At 34.8% G+C, this 25,364-nt stretch overlaps 3 protein-coding genes across 6 annotated transcripts; 2 read left to right on the top strand and 1 right to left on the bottom strand.

Annotated features, from left to right (window-relative positions):
- Positions 1-348: 348 nt before the first annotated feature.
- On the bottom strand, positions 349-2,236 carry LOC103971013 (probable 6-phosphogluconolactonase 4, chloroplastic). Its single transcript, XM_009384939.3, has 3 exons — positions 1,813-2,236; positions 1,581-1,716; positions 349-1,044 (listed from the first exon to the last, which is right to left on the bottom strand). Exons 1-3 carry the CDS (start codon positions 2,208-2,210, stop codon positions 556-558), a joined length of 1,023 nt encoding a protein of 340 aa, XP_009383214.2. The 5' UTR covers positions 2,211-2,236; the 3' UTR covers positions 349-555.
- Positions 2,237-6,962: 4,726 nt separating this feature from the next.
- LOC103971001 (protein yippee-like At4g27745) lies at positions 6,963-15,154 on the top strand. 4 transcript variants are annotated; one of them, XR_010484420.1, is made up of 6 exons: positions 6,963-7,390; positions 7,481-7,633; positions 7,832-8,068; positions 12,054-12,302; positions 12,538-12,635; positions 15,016-15,154. XR_010484420.1 is itself a non-coding variant. In XM_065095345.1 (4 exons), exons 1-3 carry the CDS (start codon positions 7,283-7,285, stop codon positions 8,057-8,059), a joined length of 489 nt encoding a protein of 162 aa, XP_064951417.1. In that variant the 5' UTR covers positions 6,963-7,282; the 3' UTR covers positions 8,060-8,068; positions 9,514-9,823. The 4 variants fall into 4 exon arrangements, 3 of the variants coding, with proteins under 3 accessions (XP_064951417.1, XP_064951419.1, XP_064951420.1); XM_065095345.1 differs by lacking the exons at positions 12,054-12,302; positions 12,538-12,635; positions 15,016-15,154 and adding an exon at positions 9,514-9,823; XM_065095347.1 differs by lacking the exons at positions 12,054-12,302; positions 12,538-12,635; positions 15,016-15,154 and having other exon boundaries at positions 6,995-7,390; positions 7,481-7,624; positions 7,832-8,318.
- Positions 15,155-15,221: 67 nt separating this feature from the next.
- LOC135605354 (uncharacterized) lies at positions 15,222-24,364 on the top strand. Its single transcript, XM_065095349.1, has 3 exons — positions 15,222-15,407; positions 16,688-16,836; positions 23,996-24,364. Exons 1-3 carry the CDS (start codon positions 15,222-15,224, stop codon positions 24,126-24,128), a joined length of 468 nt encoding a protein of 155 aa, XP_064951421.1. The 3' UTR covers positions 24,129-24,364.
- The last annotated feature ends 1,000 nt before the right edge of the window (positions 24,365-25,364 follow it).

The following is a 25,364-nucleotide window of genomic DNA, read 5'->3' as shown; positions in this document are numbered from 1 at the left end:
AAGTTTATGTATTTCTAAGGTGTTACCCCCTATAATTGTCTAGGAAGTTTGACAATTGTGATATGGACTACCAACCATCATAAATTTCCAGTTGAATGGTTACTCAATATGAATATATTTTGCTTTATGAAATTCTAAAACTGGATAATTTCCTACTCCCTAAATAAAAATATATAAATAAAAATAACCAAATTACTAGACATATTTTTATTTTATCTATTCTTAAGAGTCTAATTTTAAAAGAATAAATGTCACCATAAAAGATGCCATTATGCTGTTAGTTGTAACTCATGCATCACACAATATTTCACAGGTACAAGGAGGCTAGCAACTATTTACTCAGTGATCGAACAACAACCAATGGTTATTAGATTGACACAGTAGAGAAGTTTTAGAAGACAGATGGAGAAAAGTTTTATAGTCCATTAATGCCTATAGACAAATAGGCCAAACTTGAAGTGTGCAAAGACAACTCAGAACATCTGGACAAATGAACTCTTCCAGACAAGTTATTCAAACAAAGACGACCATGGAATCTATCAGAAACTTACATGACTACACGCTTGCCTTACCTTGAAGCATTGAGACTGCTGCTTTATCGGTAAACCAAGTGAACTCCCCATCTTCAAGGGAAGCCATCTCAACAGGTAGCAAATCAGATGCACTTTTCTCACTTCCCAGAGCCTTACACACAGCACCAGCTTTCCCTGCTCCAGTGACCACCATTGCAATATAAGCGGATGAGTTAATTACAGGCAATGTGAATGTGATTCTCTCCGGTGGTGGCTTGGGGGAGTCCTTTATGAAGGTTACCCATTTCTCTGTCACATGAAGGAGAGGGTGGCCAGGAAAAAGAGAAGCAATGTGACCATCTGGTCCCATCCCCAACAGCATAAGATCAAATCTTGGGTATCCTGTCACTGATGACACTGCCACCACACCAACATTGACCAAATGCTTCAAGGCAGTCTCATAATCTTCAGCAGCACCCTCAGCTGATAAGGCATCATTGATGGCATAAACTTGACCTGGTGGAATTGAGACCTGTCATTTGAGGAACGAACAATGTGTAATGATCCCCATGCAATTTTCTAAAATATCAAGAATATAAGAAAAACTGATATGTCACATTGATACTTGCTTATCTTAAGTAACCAAAGCATCAAAATGCATATATTACCCGCGAAAACTTGATCTAATCAACCAGCAATTACTTGTTCTATTCCTAATTCCAGAGTTCTTGTTATCTAATTCTTGGAAGATAGGAAGAGGGATTCATAAACTTAGTCAACAAATGCAATCTACTCTCGTATGATTTTGATCTTTCTTGCAAACTAGCCAACAACATAATTCATCAATCAACCTATAAATTTTGCAGAACTTACAAGCAATTCAAGCTAACAGTATAGATTTGTATCCATTTTATCTAATGAGCGAAGAAACTTATCATAAGACATGAGAACCACAGATCAAGGGAGAAGTCACAGCGAGCCCAGCGAGCCACGTCTTCCACGCCAAATATTGCTACCTATCCACTAAAACAATAACAAAAAGGGTTTTTTTTGTTATGATTTTATTACCTTGGACAGAAATCCATCAAACGCCAACTTATAGTTGCTATCTTCGTGATCCTTCGGCACCACCCTTTCATCCACCCAGAATACATGCCATTTAGCCCAATCCACCGATTCCAAATACGGAGATTCCGTCAATTTCCTACAAAATATTCTTTTTGTGGGTGTTCCTCCATGCAAAAATCCACCAAACCCCCTAAAATAATATCCAAAATCTGCAGAGAATTAAGCTCCAAACCTGAGGGACATAATGAGAGATCCGCCAGAGAGTACCACAGTGAAGGCCCCCCTCTCGCGAACGAACTTCTCCGACAGCTCCGCCGTGTACTTCGCCAGCGAGACGGAGAGCACCTCCTCCCTGTCGAACACTAGCAATCCTTGCTTCCCGCTCGCGGCAGACGCGGCGGAGGTCGCCTTGGAGGCCATGGCGGAAGGCGGGGACGTCGGCCTACGGTGGGATGGGAGGTGGGTTGGGGCGGTTGCGGTGGAGAGGGAGATCCTCGTCGCCGGAGCAAGGGTTTCGCACGGGGAGGCAACTCGGGGGATCGCCGGGAGCCTAGAGACCGGAAGTTGCGGACAGTGGCGGAGACGGTTCGTGGGGCCGGTGGAGAAGAGTGGGACGGCGGAGGCGGCCATGTTATAAAGCGGTGGATCGCGTGAAACAGGTGCCTTTAGGTAAGTGGAGCAAATTGGGTTAGCTTGTATCCGTTGAGAGGATGATGGACGGTGATGGCGTGGCTTTGAAGAAGGAAGTAAAGCGTCTTAGTGCTTCGAGATCACGAGCCCGGAAGCATTCTCGCTCACCGATTCCTTGCGTCCTCGAACACAGGGAACAGGATTCGCAATCCACAACCACGAACATGCATCAATCTCCACACGGTGGAAGACAATGCTGTTATTATTCCCGTCCCGGCAAAACCAGCGAACAGGACTCTTTAGGGGCGATTCCTCCGCGAATGAGTATTATTCTGACGTCATATAAGGCATTTACGACGTCAATGCTCCGACTAATATATCTTAAACCGCTGTTCCCAGACTCGACCAAGACAGATGAGCCAACCCAATAAAATCTTGCACGTACAACACACAACCACGAATATGCATCATTTCTCCACGTGGTGGAAGACAAACGTTGTCAATTATTCCTGTCCCGACAAAAACAGCGAGCAGGACTCTACAGAGGCCATTCCTTCACGAAGGTGAATGAACCGAACGTCATAAAAGGCGTAGTCGATGCTCCGTCTAACATATGTTGTGTTCCCAGTCTCGCCAAGACACATAAGCCATCCAAGGCCACACGCGTATACACGCACACATATACAATAACAATAACAACAAAATCATAAATTCTAATTATCTGAAATAAACTATTTAAATATTTTATCATCATTAATATTTATTAAAAAAATATTTAATTAAATTTAGAATATTTAAATTTTTATTTATAGTTTCTTCTAAAATCTTTTTAGGTCTTCATCTACCTCTCCTCTCACTAATATTAATTATTTAATTTTTTTTTATATCATATTTAAATATTTTCTAAACACATAATCATGTCATCTTAAACGTTCAATTCTTAATTTATCGTTTATCAAAGTAATATCTAATTATTTATGAATAAAAATATTTTTTATCTTTCATATTAACGCCATACATATATCTTAATATTCTTATCATAACATTTATATATTAGTTCTTAACTGCCCAATATTTATATCTATAAAGTATTATTGATCTCACAACTTTTTATAAATTTTTTTTTTAATTTTAAAGTATCTAATGATTACATAAGACTCTTAATGTCTTCACTATTTTAACAATTATGTTTTTACTCTATGAATAATATATTCATCGATTTTTTCATCTTATTGAATAATTGATTTAAGATTTCTAAAGTTTTTACTTTTGTCCATCCAATTTAATTATATTCTCTTATCTAATTCTAGAATCACTAAGATTATATTTTATATATTCAGTCTTAATCATATTTAATATAAGTCTTATCTCCATAGCTTAAGTTTATAATTAATTTTATTTAATATTTTATAATCAAGATAAATATAATCGGTATATAACATGTACTAAGAAGGTTTATGACACTAATAAGTTTATATATTGATTAATGTAAAATTGTAAGGACTTTGTGAATAATTGATATAATCTTAAACTAATAAAAAAACTCATTAGATATACTCTCTATAATTCTAACACTATATATATATATATATATATATATATATATATATATATATATATATAGGATCCAAGACATAATATTTGATGACACTAAAAATATTAAATTCTCGTTTACATCTATAAAACCTTTGCAAGTTATAATTATTCAACATATCACTCCATAATTTTAAAAACCCAAGACCAACTCAAAAATCATTAACCACCACCAATAAACCACAAGAATAAGAATTTACATAATTACCAAACTAACAATTTACTATAAATTCATAATAATAGAAAACTTCAAAACTTAACATTCTAAACTTCCAAATATCAGAGCTCTTTTAACTTTTACAAGAAATATTGATTCGGATTTGTTTAAAAATATATTAGAAGCAATTACGTATTTTTACAATAATATCATGTCAAGCCACCAAAAACTTATCAAAATCTTTTAGCATTCTACTGCCTTGGCCCAACCCTAATATTATAGTGAGTGACAAGCTAAGTTGAAAATTTTATATAGCAATAGGGTGAGCTATAAAGTTTAGCAAAGTGACTAAGATATCTATGGTGCAGGGATAATAGATTATGTGGCCTTAAAATCAAGGTGTAATGCATGAATATAAGAATCATAGATGATATTTCATTATATATAAGAATCATATATCTCATTTCAAGCATACTTAACAAGGGAGCAACTAACAGCGTATAAATTACTTAGTATCAAGATAAAAGTAATTAGCTAAAGTAATTAGCTTAAGAATAGAGTCATATGTGACACTTATGTTAATTCCATCATAATAATAAAGCAAATAGACTTTAGAAGCATATCAATAAAGTAAAAAGTATTTAGAAGCATATCAATTAAGTACAGAGCATTTAAAAGTATATCAAGAACAAATATGAAATATAAGCTCAAGTGTTGATATTTCATTTATTTCATTCATATTCAAAAACCATATAGGAATATATGCAAGTCAAAGAAACATAGAGGATAAAGTGAAATTATAACATAGCATGATTCATCCATTTCTAGATGACTATTAATATTAATCTCTCATAAGTTTCATTCACCCATGTTTGAATAAAGTCATTAGGACCGACAAAAATATCACATACTTTACTAATAACTCTTTTTCTCATTTTTGAGAAATACATATTAATTTATAAATACCAAAGTACAAACAAAATATTGTGAGCAAAAAAGTTAGTGTGTCTAGGATGCACACATGGAATAATAAAAGCATACATGTGCACATAGACAAACATGAATTTTTGCAACTCACATTCAAATTGTAAGATTCACAATTAGGTTATAGCAATAAGCTTTTAATATAAAATTATTTAATGTGAAATTTTATTAAATAAATTCTCATACTTTTCTAAACCTAAATAGGAATACCTTAAGACCCCACACTTTTAAATATTTTTATTTTTGTTAATCTATCCTTTACTTCATTAGCTTTCATTTTATGAATAAATGTATGACTATTAAATCTATTACTATTATTTATCATTGAATCTAAGTGTTGTATGAAATATTTATTAAATAATTTATAAAATTAATTTTTTTAATCTTTCCTATTAACAAGTATTCTTTGATCTTCATTGTATCTAATATTCTCTAGATCCTTTTATTTTTTATACTCTTGGCAATTCAATATATATCTTTTTTATCATCCTTATTACCTAATTTTTATAAAAATTATCATAAGATTTATACATTATCATACTAATCACTTTTTTAAGACTCTTTTTTAGATTCTTTACAACTTTTAAATTTTTATTTTTATAATTTTACTAATCTTTAAAACATAATATTTTAGTAATAATTATTTTTTAAATTTCTTCATACCACCACCAACTCTTTCTTAACGTTACAACTCTACCTTTAGTTTTATTAAATATCTCATTTGTTAAAGTTCTAATCTTATTAATCATGCTAGTCCAAATAATATTAATATTATCCTCATCTAAGTTTTCAAGTTATCTTTCTTTTCATCTTATTTTTAAGAATATTTATATTATTATATTTAAAATTTAATCATTTGATCATAGTAAATTTATTTTTTTTTCTTCTTATATTTTTATAGTAAATATCTAATACTATCAAACTATGTTGATTCATCAAACTTTCATCAGATATAATTTTATAATTCTTATAAATAATTTTATATATCTTTCTAGTAAGAAAGAATCTATTTAACTATAATTATGACCATTGTTATAAGTAATTGAATATTCATCTTTTTTCTTAAAGTGAGTATTTATAATTATAATATAATACAAAGTTGCAAGATCTAAAATCATGTAATCATCTTTATTTCTCTTCCTATAATAAAAGCCCTCGTGCATCATTTTATATTAATCATACCTTTTTCCCACATGATCATGTAAATCTTTCTGAAGTATAAGTTTTTTATTATAAACATTCCTTGAATTATATTATCCAAGCTTTTCCAAAATTTTATTTTGGCTTGATTATCCAATCCAATTTGAAACATTTAAAACAACTTGTTCTTTCATAAATTTAGAATTATATTTTTATCTTCAAATCTTTTTAAATCTATAACATTGTTCTTAATATCCTTATCAACAATAATTTCTATATTATCTCTGTGTTTAAATTTTTTAGTATATTAAATTTAAATCTAATACTATCAGTCTTTATATATATATATATATATATATATATATAATGTACTTAGTCTCTTATAAGCAAAAGATATTTATTTGATCATAGTGTATACCAATTCTATCTAATCTGAAAGTATTTCTTATTCTAAGTTGATGACTTATTATTTATTTTTGGTCTAATTTCTTTATTATGAGAATCCTTACTTAGCATCATATTCGGGTGTCAATATAATGGGTCACTTTTGAACAGCCTCCTAACCCATTATTTATGGTTTGAAATATCTAGGTGATGAAAATATTTCACGTCATTTCCAGATATAAAAATGGGTAATTTTCATATAACGATCTAACTTTATATTGAAATTAATTATGCTCTATATTCGTAAGATCTAAAATAATTTTATGTTGATTGTTAATGGCTTAATATAACTGTATATCTTTTTCATCCAGGGTTCGACCTATATTAACAGAGTAACACACGCAAATACGGGAACAAAAACTTCAATTTGAACTTGAACGAGGATATGTGTCGTGACAACATCCTATTTCAGATGAACGTTCTTCCTCGTTTCAAAGTTTAAATATATGTGAGGGTCTACTTGATCGTTACGACATCGGCGGTCTCACATAATTTATGCAACATAATCTTGATTGATTGCACGAATTTGTCGCCTTCTTCTGCTGCCCGTCGTCCGATTCTTCAAGCCCTCTCTTCACTCCAGTTCTTGATGCCCTCCTTATTTAATCTTTCGACCCGACATAGTTTTCCCTTTCCATCGCTCGCGTTCATCCCCACCATTGTTTCCCCTCTTTCTTGCTCGAGTAACCTTCTTCCCCGAATTCTATCGCATGTAATTTTCTCTATTGGCTAGTTTACTCTACTCCACCTAACCATGTCACTTCTCGCCCGCGGTTTTGCTCTGGGCAGGCATCCGAGCTGCCGCGATCAAATCCTTCCTCGGCAGAAGAAGGGCGGTCTCGATCACCTGAGTGAGTCTTCGGTACTTGGAATTCTTTTGAGTGGGTTGTTTGATTGAAGATTTGGGGTTGGTGTTTGTTGTGTTGATGCATGATTGGGTTTTGAATTGAAGCTCCTTTGCCCTGTCGGTAGAGCCAGGAGGAACGGCTGGGCTGCCTTTGCGATGGAAGGATCGGTTGGGCCTCGAGTTTACAGCTGCAGCAATTGTGGCAACCATGTCTGCCTTCACGATGATATCATATCAAAAGCATTTCATGTAAATCCTGTACTGTATCTGCGTCTCTCTTCTTTCTTTTATGACAACTTCGCTTGAGAATTACATGATCAATTTGCTCATGTTTTAGAACATATTGCAGAGTAATCTTCTTGTTTCGGTATCATATATGTCTTCTGTTATGTTGAGACCCTAAGTGTTAGTGGAAGATAGTGTTCATATCTGGTTATTTCTTGACAATTGACTTAGGGGAGACATGGTCGTGCCTTTCTGTTTTCTCATGGGAGGAACATAGTCATGGGGCCGAAGCAAGATCGGCTGCTCATGACAGGAATCCACACGGTTGCTGATGTATATTGCCACGACTGCGGGGAGGTCTTGGGCTGGAAGTATGAAAGAGCTTACGAGGAGATACAAAGGTACAAGGAAGGGAAATTTGTCTTTGAGAAAATAAAGATCGTCAAGGAGAATTGGTAGCTACATCGGGTATGGATCTTCTGTTCCTCTGGCACAATCATCTGTACCAGATAGATCCTCCACACAGTTTGTCTTTGTACATATTTGTAAACTCTGTCCCTGCTAATCATTCATTCTTGCTTTCTTTGTTGCTTGTGAAGGTTGTTTACTGGCTATTGTTGGTATCTTTGTGAATAATGCACATTTGTCAATATTGGTCATGCAACCATGAATGTACATTGAATAATAGACAAAACTATCTGAGAGAGTTATATTTTTAGTTTTATGCTCGTGTAAAACTGTGTGATAAAAGTAGCCCAGAAGCAAACTTCGTTATTCATTCGATCAGTATTACCACCATAGAATTAGGCTGGCCCCAACACTGCCTTCTTTGTTTCCTTTAGAGATGAGTTTTAAATTATTAAACTTGTCACTATAGATGTGATTGTCCTATCTTAATTTACTGAAACAACTGATCTTAAATAGTGAATAAAACCTGGAAGATATGTTAAACACAGTATATATCATAATGTTTCTCATAGGTTCATTATCCATGACACGCTAATACTTGAGAAAATTTTCCGTGTCCATCCTTGATACATGTCGAATCATAAATACTCATATTCCTTGGATGGTTGTTATACTTCATTCAAGTATCTGATTTTGTGGTGCTTTTTAAAAAGATAGATGGCCTAGATACTTGGGAAATACTTCATGTGTACTCTCATGAGAACCATGTTTTTGTTGCAAATTAGTCCTTTGATGTTGTTTGTTGTTAAGCACATTAATGAAGTTGTACATAATGGTTTCATCGTAACTCTAAGTTCTTGTCACCTCTATATTCTTTAGCATCATGTTATTTTAAGTGACTGCTTGATGAAGAGCTTGGCAGAACTCATTGTTTACTCTTTATCCTTTATCATGATCTGTGGATTTATTTTTTAATTTTTAAAATAAATATCGCTTTAATACAAATTATATGTAATTCTTTCTTCTACATCCATACTGTATCTTTTCTCCCCAAATTCGCCCTTCCGTCACATCTATGTTATATCGTAATAGTATCTCATATATTCATTTATTCTTCATAAGATACTATGACTTGCTTATATAATGTTTATGGAAGAGCTAGTTTTGTTATGTTGCTTCATTAGCATGGGAGACATGCCTACAAAATCTATTTGACTAGACCATGTTTTCTTCATTAGCCTATACAAGTTTTAACAATTAATTTGCTTGTCTCACCTACAATTAGCATGCTCTTCTCACATTTTCTTAAGTGAAGACTGTTTGCCATCTATGTTGGATTAAGGGCTTGCCTGATCATCTATCAAAAGATAGAGAACTTATTTTTCATAAAAATGTCTTAGCCAGAAACAGGATAAGATAGGCTATTCATGGAACTCCTAGGCATTTTGATTCATCTTTTTTCTGAAAAGGGCATTACTTATCTAGCTGTTTTGTTGCCTTGCCAGTGGGTAAGACAGGCAAATGGAAAGACAAGAATGCAATACGGTGCTCACTAATCCATTTCCTAGCAGCCACTCCAATTGGCTTACTCATGGTTTTGGCTGGAAATGCGTAGAAATCACATTTCATATTTGGAAAATTGGTCTATGAGAAGTAGCCAAGCCATGCATGCTTCACCAAGCTCGCATGTTTTGCTATTTGATTAGCCATGTTCAATTTGGGTTATACAAGTTTCAATTTAGTTTTCTGTTCTGGTTGTATATTTCTTGGAACATTTTGTTTGGCATGGCTATATGATCATTCTGTTCTGGCTTTCGTTTGAGTTTTGACAAGTTTTACTAAAGTATACCTTGACATTTTCTCTTAAGAGTTATCTTATAAATAATGGAATGATGTATCTAATTCTCTGGATCCTCGCAAACCTAGTTTTTGGTCCTTTCGGACGTGATAAGTGGAAAACGTTGTATTTGTTTGTATTAACCTAGTGTTTTAACATGTTTGGTGACCATAAGTTGTTTGGAAATCAGATATCCTGTTTTCACATGACTATTGAGCAAAGATCATTGGTTGGTGAAGAGGTTCAAAATGATGGAATATTGCTTGAAAAAAAATGGACATGAAACAATTCTACTTGGGGAAATTTCAGAAATAAATGCAACTACATTGAAAAGCAAAAGTGGGAAAAAAATCTGCATCAAAATTTTTAATTGTATTTTTTTAAACAGAAAACTAGATATAAAAATAGTGCAGAAAGGTTTTAGATAGTAGAAAATTGAAGCATTAATGCCACCACAGGACTAACAAGTACTAGATTTCATTACCTTTGAGGACCCTTGACTTATGAAAGGTATGGATCATGTGAATTAAGTTATCCTTTAATCTCAGATAACTTGCTTCTGATCTGTAAATGCTTGAAGATAGCACATGGTATCATGACTAAGAAATAATGAGTTCTTTCAAAGGTTTAGACACCTGGAACAAGGATTACACTAATTGATATGCTACCTAGGAGATCAGTTGTAAGATTATCAAACTCATTGGCTTATTAGTTCAAACATTATTTTTTTTAGTGAATTCTCATCAAGCACAGATTCTGTATCTCTTTCATGAAATATAGGAAACTCATAAAAATATTTCAGATCATAAAAATATTTCAGAGCAGAAAGTTAAGATCATGAGTATCAGTTGACTTGTTTCAAGAATGTTGTTCAGTCAGTGGCTTATGTTTCTTCTTTAACCAGCTTGAACATTTTATTACCTTTCCTAATTTTCACTCTCTCAACTACAGCATTATGGGTTTCTATTTGAGAAACAGAAACAACTTTTGAGTTGAGTCACATTGCAAATTTTATGGCAAAAATGATCCATCAAAGCACATTTACAAAGAAATCTCAGTGAGTCATGTCAAGACTCCCTTGTACTGGTTCTTTTGTCACTGTAACAAAGATAAATGTTCTCTTGTGGCAGTAAACTTGTTCTGGTAAAATGATCTCACTTGGTGAAGAAACATGAACAAAAGCTACATCTGGATTTTGATCAATCTATCTGACAATTAAGTTCTTGCAGAAATGGCACCATTTAGTATTTTGGAGACTAGCATACAATTTTGACATACCATTGTATCTAACTTTATGTTTGTGATGCTTCATTCATAATAAAGTGTTATGCAGCATTGAAATACTATACATGCACTCTCAGCCCAATCAATAATATATGATTGTTATACAGGTAATCCTTTAGCAATGACATTTTTTTAGGACTAACATCTTATAAAAAGCATAAGCAGAAGACAATCAGTAGATTTCACATTTTCACATTTTTCTTTAGGCTGAATCCATTATAATGCTTGATTAAACCATTTCACATTTTCTTCATACATTTCCCTTACATATCCATCCTGTGTATTCATAGTATACTTAATATTCCCCCCCTTCTATTGCTTGTTTTATGATACCTTTCTGTAAGATGAGAGTTCTGTACCATGAACCAAAGTAATTGAAGTATCTCTTATGTTAAAGTTATCTGGGTGTATCATAAAAGGCACATTCTAAGCATCCCAAGGAGACCAGCCCTTGTAAACTTGCATGCTTGTTCTCTGTTCCTCAATTTTCCTCGATTTTATTTTTTGATACCTTCACACTGAAGGTGATAACATATTGGATTCCTACTGCATTTAAGTTGATATCATAAACAAAAGAAATCTACCATAAATGTCCACTTGTCAAGTTCTCTTTAGCTTTATTGCTTGGCAAAGCTATGTTGTAGAGTCATTGTGGTTTTCTCGAGTTACAGTCAAAGACAAATCTACTTGGGGAGGACTTCCCTCTCAACATTCTGCTACACCCGTGGAGTTGTTTGATGTTGGTGACCAAATGTCCCCTTCTTTCTCTTGATGCATCTTGCTCGACCTCTCTGCCAACTCCAACTACTGTTTCCTAAATTTCATTCGTTGGTTCATCTTTCGAGTTCCACTAAGAACTTGTGTACAGCTTGAGCTTTGGACAAGGAGTAACTTACACTTGAAGAAACTTGTATGTGATAGCAGGTGTTGGAGACACTTGACATATTTGTTGGAAGACGAGCAACTCGGAGGAGAAAGGAGAAGATTCGAGATGGGTGCTACCCATGGTCATGGAAGCCTGCAGACTTTGACCACCATCCTCTTCCCTTGCAATGGGCGTTAAGGATCGAGTCAAGGTCTGCTTCCGAGTTGTAACTCATTCAGCAAGCCGGAGAAGACTTTTCCGACGAGCGGACCGTTGACTAGAGCCACAATCCATGCCTGTCTTACAAGGTATGATGCGTTTGACTCAATCCATACGATGCTCCACTTCAGTTTTCACACGCACAAGGATCATGTGGCTACAATCAAGTCAACTGGAAAGAACTATCAACGGTTATTTCGTGTGATGGCAATACAATATACGTATATTTTCGATTGACCGAAAAAAAAGGAAAGAAGAAAACTTCAGCTAGACATTCTTATCTGGGACGTACTTGGCATCATATTAAAACTTAATGGTCTGCAGATTATTTCGTCAACTGCAGCTTGGTTGACTTCCCGGAAAGAGTCGACGCAGCGTTGCGCACTTGGCACGGCCACAAGGCGTCACTCACCCGGTTCCAGGTCAACACGAGAACTCTTCTTCTGTATGTTCATCTTCCATCTGACATAATGCAAGCTAGCATAAATAACCTCGAAGTCAAAACTATAGGTAATCAAGTAATAATATTGTGTATGGTGCTGCATTTTTATGGATCTGTGGTAATGTTGAACAGAGTCTTCTTTAGAAGATAGAACTGAAGTCAGGATGCTGAACAGTATACCTTCCTTCACGTCCACTTCTAAATGACATTATAATATGGAGCGTGAGAGGGAACACAAGAAGGGTACTGACTGACTTGCATTCATGCATGGTTCTAAAACGGTTGACTTTGAATTTTGAACACCTTCCCTTGTTCAACTGGCGCGAATGTGGAGCTTTTCACTTGCACAATTTGATTGCACGATGCTGGATATCTGTGCCCATATGTACTGCTCTAATAGTACAAATGGGTAAAAATTACCCCAGTATATTACATAAAGCTGCTGGAAGAGGCAGCTAATAGGTTAATGACCTCCCATGTAACTGGTGGAGTCTTCCATTGTTTAACCCAAAAAATTAAAATTCTAATCATATTAACAAGCTGAAGCACAACAATTATGAAGGAATATTTGACTTGTGAACTGCATTTAATGAAGACAGCAGCTGCTGGCCAACCAAACACTCAACTCTTGTGCTCTTTCTTGTGGACTGTAAACTACAATCCAGCATTAGGGTTTCTGATGTTGTCATGCATTATTCCCTTCACAAACACAATTACCTAAAACCCAGGTGGATCAGCATCAGCACCTCAGATGAACTCAAATAAATGCATATCTTTTTTTCTTCACTATTGTAATTAAAACTTGGTTAGGTTAATCAGTCTACCTTTACCATCTCACACTGTAAAACTGTCAGAGATAATTCTGATTTGATTTTGGTAAGATAAGTTTGTATTTAAAATTTAAATTTAGATAGATATTGAATTATGATAAGTTTGAGGCAGAACAGGGAGCTACTCTTGCACTTCTTCTTTTCTATTACTTAAATTCTTACATGGATCATATTCATTATGAACATATTCTCTCTATATTATGGACATGCTCACACTATATATTATGGATCAAAACCAGATTTGAAAGCCAAAACTCTGCATTACTCTACAGTACATGTTTTTCATTTGCTGCATAAACATGAAATTCTTCTAAAATGCTCATTCCACATCATTTTTATACTGTCCCATCCTGAAACATAATGTTGAATAAATATTACATTCTTAGATGTGAGAGTATTCAAAGCAGTCCATATAGAGTTTTGTCAATAATGCATCTGTGCATCTGCAAGGTTAGTAGTACTGTGGCTTCATTGCCTTTATCTATTAATAAGCTAGAGATTCCCATGTCAATTTAACACATCAAATCAACCGTGTTAATGGAAACCAACAGCTTTTATTGTTTAATAATTATGAAGTGACATCTAGTTTATAGTTTGATGATTATGATTGTTTACCTGCTATAAAGGCTTCCTCCTCTGTGTGGAATGATGTGTACTTAGAAAATTAGTATCCAACAGAATAATGCAAGATTAATCCTAGACAGTGTTCGAATATTAAATCAAATTTTAATTATAATAAAAATTTTAATTAGTGTTGAGAATCCTAATAAATTAAGTTAGTGAATATTATATATATGTATATATATATATATATATATAATATATTTTTTAGATGAGTAAATTGGTCAAGACTGATCAAACATTAACATATGAGATTAACTTATAAACCAACTCTAATATATTTGATCTGATGTTTTCTAATCCTAGAAATGTGAAAGTAATCTCTAAGAAACGAGTAGGTCTTTTAATTACAAAAGTCATAAAAACGCATAGTCAAAGATTTCATAAATATAAACAAATAAAATAAAGAGTCAATGTAGTCGATTTCAAGTAGCTTTTTAAATTAATTTCTTCTGTAAACATTACATTAAACTGTATACAAAAAGACATTATTATACGGACTCTAAGAGATGTCTCAACAAAGACAGTAGACTTTATATAGTTAATGCATATTGATTTATTGTTGTGTTACACCAAATTTAGTAGCTACATGGTACACATCTCATTCATTGCTCAAGCATTTGAATTGTCATCACATTACTGGTCATACAAGCTAAGCCTTCAAATTTAATCCTTGCAAAAGCCTTGAAATTATTCCTATAGCGTAGTATTCAATGTTTCATCCACAAATAGTCAAAGGGTAATCTGCATTTTGTGAGCATTATTGCAGTAATTTGTATAAGAATAAATTCGGTATATTTTGAACTTTGCAAGGGTAGATATGTAAAATCATTTACAGTAATTAGTAGTAACCTTAATGACAAGAAGGGGGCGAAGATCCAACCTTTGCCGTCTAATCTCCTCTGCTAGATGTGTTCTTTTCTGGACGCCGACGGAGAAGAACGAAATCAACCGACCCAAAAGTCCAATTACAACGCCTTGACCAAAAGCCATTCTCCTATTGATCTATATTAATCGTAACTCGACTTCGCTTCCCCGTCGCTCGCGCTTCTCTCTTTGCCTTTGCCTTGGACTCGAAGGCAGAGTTCGAAAGGGGAACACACTCGGCGAGGACGATGGCGAAGCTCTACGTGCAGACGGTGCCTCCACCGGATCTGAACAAGAACACGGAGTGGTTCATGTACCCCGGCGTCTGGAGCACCTACATACTCATCCTTTTCTTCTCCTGGCTCCTCGTGCTCTCCGTCTTCGGCTGCACCCCCGGCATGGCCTGGACCGTCGTCAACCTCTTCCACTTCGCGGTATCCGGCCTCTTTTTTTTTTCCCTTCCTCGCCCCAAAGATTTCATCTTTTCCCTTTTTTGTGAACTTGATTTTGTCAGATGTTTATTTTCTTCTTCGTTTTTTTCTCCTTGATGAATGTCGAAGATCCCATTTCGAGTTTTGATTAAAAAGCTAAGGTTTTGGATTCTGATTGTTTTAGTTTCCGAAAGTTGGATTTTTGTTGGTGAATGTAGAATTGGTCGGAAGATTTCAATGGCTTTGATTTTTTTTTTCCATTCTTTTTGTGGGTTTTGCGCTTGGAATCTACAATGCCACACTGAACGCTAGCGTCTCAACTGTATTAGTTGATGTGTGTGGTCTTTTTTTCTGAAAAGTTTCTCCTTTAGGTTATGCTGACCTGAGGCAAGCTCGGTAATGACTTATTGTTTATGCTGGCTTTTCCATAGGCATATTTCTTTGCCATCTAGAAAGTTTTTGCAGCAGTTGAGTTATAATATAGGATCGAATCTGCCTTGAGATGATGGTCGATGAGGTAGTAGGTATTGAAGGACGCATGTGGACAACTGCAAATGTTACCATCAAAAGTAACTTTGGCACTTCTCTTTGCCTTTGATGAGTAACTTCACTGAATCAGTTTGTTATTGGAAATTTGCTCTGATGCACTGGGGGGACTAGTGGGCTCAAGGTTTTTGTTCCTAATGCAATGGCCATTGATAATCCTCAATGGGCGACTTTCCTCCCCGTTGCTTGATTAGTGTAATTCTGCTATGCATTGAAGTGGTTCATTTCTGAGGCGGTAGAACATGAATCTTGATATTCTCATGTGATTCAACATGGTTAATTCCATCTAACAACAGTTGTGCTTCGGAGTCTGAGCATTTGCTTTTGTGTGTGTCAAGCATCATCCCATAATCTGGTAGAATTGGAAAGTCTGTTTGAAAGTGTCAGATTGCATATTGACCAAATTTGGGTAATTCTCCTGAGAAGGGTCATTAGCTATGGGCCTTTTAGAGCAGCTCAACCTTCTGAAGCTAGGATGTTTCTTGCTTATTGTTTTGGTGAATAATGAAGAACCTGATAAGTCGAAGTTACATTGACTCTCTTATCAATTTATTTCTCTATACAACCAGGATTGACTGATTACTTTAGATGTTTGACATTTCTGTTTGAAGTAGTGCATTCTATTGTGTTTCTTGGTTTACTTCTCTCTGAAATTTGCATGTTTAAGTTGGTTGTGCAGGATTACCTCTCTGACATTTTGCCTATCCTGATATCATTTTGTCTGGATTGTTTTTCAGATTACCTATTACTTCTTTCATTGGAAAAAGGGGACTCCCTTTGCTGAAGACCAGGGCATCTACAATAACTTGACCTGGTGGGAGCAGATGGATAATGGGAAGCAACTAACACGGAACAGGAAATTTTTGACTGTTGTACCTGTTGTCCTGTGAGTGCTATGTTTCTGAATCTCTATTGCTTATAATTTTGATACGTGTCCTGGACTTAAAACTAATGAAAAACCATCTGTATCAATGGCTAATTCTGTGGTTAGGCGATATGGTGTCACAAATATTAAGACTTGGACAACGTGTCATTCTTCTTGTTCCAACCAATAGAGCCAAACTTGGGCATTCTTATGACATGCCAAGCACCAGGAAGCCTATTCCTTGCAAGTAAATATGCTTATGACATGTCATATGTTATATTGGTATAAATAAAGAAAATTTTGAGTCCATATGTGCGATATGTACTCAATGATAGTAAAGCTGCAAGATGCTTGTTTAGAGCATTTGACGTTGCTCGTTATAAAGAGTGTCATTCTTATGTCTAGGGTGTTATATCTGTGCCATTGGTTGTCATCATTGTTGGACCTTGCATACCTTGCCGAGACTTGTGCATTTACCTTAGCTATATCATTCTCTTCAACTTGGAATTTAATTGGTTTCTTTGAGCATGTTTTCACTAAAGATTTTGGTCTTCGGGCCTTCTTTTAGATTATTTGCTCAACATATCTCTTAAGTTTTCATTCTTCATATGTTCTTTTTCCAAATGAGTTTTATCTCTCTACCTATTTATTCTCCATTTGTTCCATTACAGATGAGGTTTATCTAGTGAAATTTTGTTAAAATTTGCAGTTATACTTGTCCTGTTTCTTCCTGGGTTATGAGGAACATGTTCTTATGTTGGTTGTGATCATTTTCTGCTGGTGCATCCCATAGATTTATGACTATATGTTTTCTCTTTCACCCTGATAATCAGAAATTTGTTCTTGTTTCAGTTGACATCATGTCCTACTGATGCAGTCCAAGGATAGATTTTATTTAAATTATGCTCATATAAATAATTTTGGTAGAGTAAGTTGACACATATTTGAACTTTTTAGATTCATATGTTTGTTGAGCATATTTTTATGTCTTAATTTTGTGGTACTGGTCTTTTGTGATCCTTAAAGTCTTCTTAGCATATGAATGGTGTAGTTTTCAGATAATTGTTGGGTCAAATATCTAGTCAAGAATAACCAACTTCAAAAATCTGGCTATCTCCAGTAAGATTTAGCATCCCCATAAAGTCAAATTTCTGGTTTCTTTTTTATAGTATTTGAGCATATTTCAAGTATTTGAGCATATTTCAATCATGGATCCTACATATGTTAACAATTTTGTCCTTGACATTTTCAAAATATGGATTCAGAATGGATCATAACTTGAAATCTGAAAGGCTATTGGTAAATCTGTGATTTAATATTCTAATGGCAACTTGCTAAAGTTGTTGGAATTCCAATGCAAGCAAAGACAAGATAAAAACTTGCTGAATAACTTAATAGTCCAGTTGACAGATGGGAATTTAATTTATTGGTTGTGGTTTATTGCTCATGCAACCAGAAGGAACAATAAAAGTGTCTCCTAAATTGAGGAAGAGTCTAGAGCTAGAGAAGCTTGTTACCTGAGAACATTATTTTAGTCAACATCATAGATTTATGATCAAACATTGTGTACTCTTTTTGTAAGATTGCAATTAGAAACTGGTGAGACTTAGATGCTGAGCCTTTTCATGCATTCTGGATATCTTCTGCAGCTCTTTGAGGTCTAATTATTCACAAACTCTATTTTACTTCTACTTACCTAAAGCTAGTACAGCGAACATTAGATAACTAATTATTTATTGCACATTTCGCATTGTGCTGTGATTTGATAGAGTATTGACTTCTAAATTCTAGAATAACTTCTTGCTTTGATCAGGTACATATATTCAGTTTTACTTTCTTCATTAAAGAGTCATGTGAGCTACATTGAAGGGGCCTAGAATTTAATTAGGTTCTAAATAGAATGAAACTAGTGGTGGCTATTAATGCTTCATCTGTTTTGAATATAAATGACAACTTCTATCCTTTAAATATTTATTTCGCTTCACTTTACCCTTTGGATTTCTAAAATGACTACTTAAGAAAATGATTGTATGCCTTTGTCTTTAGGATATATATAAATAGTCAATATGAGTTTCCTTTATGGTTTCTCCACAAATATAATTTTAGTTAAATTAGGATTAGAAATTATTTATTTATGAGCTATGCAACTTATTTATGTTATAAGTTGGATAATATTATAGGTTTAATTTGAGAAAGCTTGGTGAAATGATTGCCATCATTCTTTCTTCGCAATTATACTTGCTCTGTCTATTTTTCTGCTACTATATTTCGTCACTAAGTTGTGGTGTTTTTATGAGGTCTCATAGACTGATGTATAAATTCAGTTTGTTCGCAAGTGTCTTTGGATCAACTGTTATATCTGGTAACAGGAACTGGAGATGATTAGAAGGTGAACTATATATTCAAAAGGCTATATCCTTGCGATTGTGTAGCCACCTTGTGTAAGAGCATTTTGTTGAATTTAATCATTTAACCTCTATCAAAGCAATGGACCTAAGATTTGTTTAATCTTGATCAAAGGTTCATAGGTCAGCCAAAGATTCTTAGGTCAGCTTCGCAGAATGATGAAACAACATATCTGCAACTGAAATCAAGAGAGCTGGTGCAATTTATGAAAATTTCAACCAACAGGAAGTCAAATCAGTCTTTTATATGAGATCATCAAAATAAAATGTAGGCTGAGGGAAAATGGATAATATTACACAGAATGCATCAAGGACTGCGTTGTGGAAGCTTATTGGCATAGCTTAAGATGTAAGTGGAATTGGTCTAGAGTTGAGTCAGTTAATATTTGAAATATAGTCCAAGGTTCTAATTGGTGTTGTTGAGATGAGGATGTTAAGACGGATATTTGGAGTTAATAGAAAAGATAGGATTATGAATTTTTATGTTTATAAACAATTAGGTGTAGCTATAATAGAATACAATGAAATTGTTTAAGATGATATGAACAAATCAATAGGAGATCTATTGATACCCTAGTTAGATGAGGTGAATCGAATAAGAATAGTTCGTTGATTGTATATAAGTTAGTGAGCTCACTGAGGTCAGTAATGTGTAGTTTGTAGTAAGTATTTTAATTTCGAATGATACCGTCCGGTTCGTCAGTAGACTAGTACTCGAACCGCCCTCTACCGGGCGGTACCGTCGATTGGGGCTAATTTGGTCCCATTACCGCTCGAAATCGATCGGTAACGGTCGATTTCAATCGTCGTCGGCTACCGGGCAGTATTAGCAGAGGGAGGAGGAAGAGGGTAAAGAAGAGGGAGAAGAAAAGGGAAAACCTAGAGATCCGACGTCGCTCTCCCTCGACGATCCCGATCCGTCGCTGCCCTCCCTCACCGGACGTCGCAAATGAGATGTCACCTCCTCGTCTGAGGCAACGAGGCCTCAGCATCGTCGACGACTTCTCCTCATCCGCGCGGGGAGAAGAAACGAGGTGACACCATCGAGATGACGATGCCCTTTTTTATTTTTTTATTTTATTATTATTATTATATATATACACACACAGAGTGGTATGCTCGTACCATACTATACCGAGCTAAGCTCGATATTTGGTACAATACGAAATTATGAACCTTAGTTTGTAGGATAATTAATTGAATATACCAAAGATCAAGGATTTTAATTTTGAATAATACTACCCATACCGGGCGGTACGTACTAGTCCGCCAACAAACTTATACGTGGACCGCTCGCTACCAGGCGATACCATCGATTAGGGCTGTTTTCGCCCCATTACCACCCAAAATCGGTCGACGACGGTCGATTTCGACCGTCGTCGCCCACTACCAGGTGGTATTAGTCGAGGGAGAAGAAAGAAAATGGAGAAGAAAAGGGAGAACTTGGAGATCCGGGCCTCTCTCCCTCGATGATCTCGATCCGTCGCCGCCCTCCCTCGCTGGACGTCGTAGATGAGATGTCGCCTCCTCCTCGTTTGAGGCAACGAGGCCTCGGCGTCGTCGGCGACTTCTCATCCACGTGGGGAGAAGAAGCCTCAGCGACGTCGCAGGGAGAAGAAATCGAGTGTCGTCGAGGCGATGTTTCCTCGTCGCCCTTTTTTGCATGGGGAGAAGGAAACCGAGCATCGTCGAGGCTACGTTTCTTCTCCCCACACAGGCAGAAGAAACGAGGCGATGTTGCCTCGTCGCCCTTTTTTGCGCAAGGAGAAGGAAACCTCGGTTTCTTCTCCCCACGCGGGCAAAAAAACCTCGGTTTTTTTTAACTTATATATATATATACACCAAGTGGTACACTAGAACGTACCGCTCGATATACTCGTATCGTACCATACTGAGCTGATCTCGATACTTTGGTACGGTATGAAATTGCGAACCTTGCCAAAGAAGTTTTGTACTGCACAAGGGTCTAGACTCCAGGGACTGCCATCTATCTCACTAGTCACTGGCATCAGCTGTGTATGTAGCTTTTGTTGGCAATAATTTGTCTAGATAGATGAGGGTACTTAATGATGCTTGAAATTGAGGTGTAACTCACTTCATTAACTATCACTTAACCTTAGAAGCATAATAAACAAGTTATATACCTTTGTTCTCCAGAAGTATATGAAGTCAAAAACAAAGTTGGTGCAGTCTATACTATTAAGACTAATTGAGATTTAGAAATGGCAGATATTGCTTCTAGAAGGATTTCGTTGTCAATATGAAAATTTAGCGACAATAATTAGAATAATAGTGGAAAAATGGAGAAACAGAAGAGAAAGGAAGAGATGATAAACCCTTCTATTGAAGTTGGCCTTACTGCCAGAAAACTATACCTTTTATGATGGTCTTTCGCGACAAATTTTAGTAACAAATCATAGAACATGACAATATTACACATTAAGAAAGATAATTGAAATTAGTGTTGGTTCTGATCAGGTTAATCTTAATTAACAACAGCAATACTATAACAGCAGAATCGACAGAGATATGCAAGTAGAAGATATATAGACGAAAGACAGGAGGGGAAATCAAGGATGATAGTTTCCATAGGTAAGAGAAATAACTTACAATGCTTGTTTCAATCTACCAGACACCATTGTGTTGAATGAATATCCAGACTTTTTTCAAGCTTAGAATTCTACATAAAAGGGGACAATCAAGCTGCTGCCCTGACCTTGTTAGTGTAATTCTTTCAGGACTTGCTGCAACTCATTATCAAACTCCTTTAAAGCCAACTATTTGGTTTTTTTTTTTCATGGAATCTTCTTCTTGGTTTCTTTGACACTAAAACCCATCCAAACATGTGAACGTGAGATCTTTATTTATTGGCCACTCCAAGAAAACGTATTTGTTACACTTTTGCAACTTCTAAATCAGAATCTAAAATTAGATTTTCTGGATGATTATGATTTAATTAATATAATGCAAACCTATACTGTAACTTCTCTCAATTTTAGGTTTCATCATCTGGTAACACACTTCTAGTCGAACTTTATAAATTTTGTAGTATGTCATGAAATGAGTATCCTTGATCTGAACCCACCAACTAATCCAAATTTGCCCAAATAAATTGAGTTCTGCCGAAATTAATTTTATGTTGGTTCTAGGACATCCGAATGCATCAATTTTAGATGGTCTGATTTTTGCATTTACCACGTCCCCTGATGCGTCAAAATGGCTGAGTTGGGATTTTGAAGTAATTAGAGTCAATCCTTTCTCTCCTCACTCCTAGCATATTTACATCCCATCTCATATTTTCACTAGAAGTTTGTGTTCTACAAATTGAATCGACCACCATTAATCCTTGAGGCTCAATGCTTAAATTCTCTTAAGCAGTCTAGCTCTCTCTGTATGCATGTTTATGATGAGATCATGAGATTCTGACCCTAATCTAATTTTGGCACATCATAATGCCAAATAAGAAAAATATAAAAAAATATGTTATTATATATTTTTGTTTTGTTGTGTGTTTTTATTTTAAATAATTTATATTTTGACCTGGATTCAATTTTACCCTGATGAGGATGCAAACAAGTTTGGCATAGGTGAACAATATTTAAACTTGTTATAAGTACTTGAATTTGGTTTGACTTTCCTTTCGCAAGCTGCATGTTCTTCTATAGTTACAAGTTTGAAAACTCGCTAAAGTTTGGACTGATAAAACGAAGATTAAGACTGTTAACCTGTCATATAACATTTGGACTGATAAAACTGTCTAAAGTTTGGAGTGATATAATGAACGTTAAGACTGTTAACCGGTCGTATAAAGTTTCCGACGAAATCAAAACAACTGAGTAAGGCATCAGTTTTCACCCTAGTCGGCTCTTGACTGTTTAATAAAATATAAGTCCTTCTGTTGATTATTTTAAGAGGATATTGTTGAGTCAAAAATTGAGTATTGACTGCAACAGAAGCCCTTTTCTTTGATTGACAAATTCAATCATGACACAGTACCAAGATTCCAACCACCACCCTTGTGTGTAGAGTTGGTACACTCCAAAAGATAATACTAAATGTTAATTTAATTTTAAAACTACAGCTGGTATTGGGTATGTTGGCATATTGGTATCCATTGGTTAGATATGTACCACATTTACTTCCTTGTATACTAGGAGATTTAAAACCATGTCTGAACATTCATAAAACTGACACAATGTCTCCCAATTGTCGGAGAGAACTTTTGATATTTAGTATAGACAATTAAAGGCTAGTATAGATGACTATGAGGTAATTATTTTTTATGCAATGCTAAAATGAGCTTTTGATTTTTAATTTTATGAGTACATTTGTGACATGCTGAAATATCTTTTTGCCATTTTATCATCTTTTACTTGGAACTTATCAGGTTCTCTGAATTCTGAAATGAGTGGTTGAGCATGCTGGAATTCTAGCAATTATTTTGTTCTTTGCAAAGGACAACAGTGTTTGTTGAATATTACTCCGGAAAACTAGTATATACATTTTATTTTATGGATATATTGCATGCTTCATGCATGGTTTTTCTTTTCTTTATTTTCCCTTCTCAATTTGGTTCTTGCTGATACAGTAAGGCCAATTAGCATATCTGTGACCACAAAAAATCATGATGCACACTATTTGTAATTGTTTTAAAGAAGCATCTAATGCTTTGGGCATTTGAAGGTAATCGGTTAATGTTGCCTGTTCTTCTATATCTTAAATCGACATAATATGTTCTTTCTAAATCATGTATCCTGCTTTCTGAATCTGCACAGGTACCTGATGGCTCTGCACACGACCGACTACCAACATCTGATGCTTTTCCTGAATACACTTGCAGTGGCCATTTTGGTGATTGCGAAATTCCCAAACATGCACAAGGTTCGTATTTTCGGGATCAATGGATGAGCAGTGACGCACACGAAAGATAACTTGGCGGTTATCCTTTTAATTCGATAACTAGATCTTATAGGCCTAGTTGGTAACACTGAATACTGAATGAAGTGCATAATGCCAAAGTCGTGGTTTGTTGTTCATATACAGAACATATTGAAGAATATAGGTGTGGATGCTGTTTTGCTTTTGTACTTTCATCTATCGATTTTATATGAATATAAGAAAAGTGGTGTGCAAAAGACTCTTAATCTGGGGTTCTGATTTCTGCATTCTCTTATAAATGCTTATAGTAGCTGCATCATGTTGCATATTTAGACCCAGTAAACGATCAATATCACAAAAGAAAATGTTAAAGCATAGATATGTATAAATGTTGTCTTGTAACTTAATCCTATTAGCCACATATATTAAAAGTAGATGCCTTCAATTTAGCCTAAGAAACTAGTAATGCATATATTAAGGGATATGAGAGATCTTCCTATCGATCACTAGATTTGGGGCACAACTTTTGGGGTGCCTTTGCTGTGTTGATGTCCCTGTGTAAAAATCATTTTACAAATTGTATTTGTAAATTATTTTATTATACTACTGCAAGAAAACATCACTTACCGACCTATTCACGAGTTCTGCTTAGAACAGTGTCGTCGCTCTTTTGTGATGGGTTACTACATCAAATATATTATATGATTATTTTTTCTATGTACTTCTCTTTTGCTTTTAGTTTTTTAAACAAATATAGTTGATATATTTGAATTGTCTTATAATTGATTTTTTTGTCATATATATATATATATATATATATATATATATATATATATATATATATATCATTTTACATTTGTATCATAACAAAATGCAGTATCCGTTTAATATTTGTATGTGATTTCAAGCTTGTCGATTAAAAACAAATGTCCATATTTATCATCTGATCTATCTTAACCATATGTTTTAAAGGAGCTATATTTATGTGCTTTAAAATAGGTCTATAATCCTCTTGATGGAGGTATAAAAAACATTGCAACTAACGTTATAAATCTTATACAAATCCGTATCATATATCACAGTCATATCACCTTATTAGACCAGTAGTCGATAGAGTGTAAGTTATGTACTTCAATTGTCTCGTTAGCTATATTTCAAGAATTATACAAAAATATGAAGCACCCTTTGCAAATATGAAAAGGGTTACATACAAATTAAAAAAAAATGAAGGAGATTACCATTTGCAATCTCCTTTTACTATTTTTA

Source organism: Musa acuminata, chromosome BXJ2-2, assembly GCF_036884655.1.
Source record: "Musa acuminata AAA Group cultivar baxijiao chromosome BXJ2-2, Cavendish_Baxijiao_AAA, whole genome shotgun sequence".
Classification (NCBI taxonomy): domain Eukaryota; kingdom Viridiplantae; phylum Streptophyta; class Magnoliopsida; order Zingiberales; family Musaceae; genus Musa; species Musa acuminata.
The sequence above is the reverse complement of the archived record's forward strand: the minus strand, read 5'-3'. Positions and strand labels throughout refer to the sequence as shown.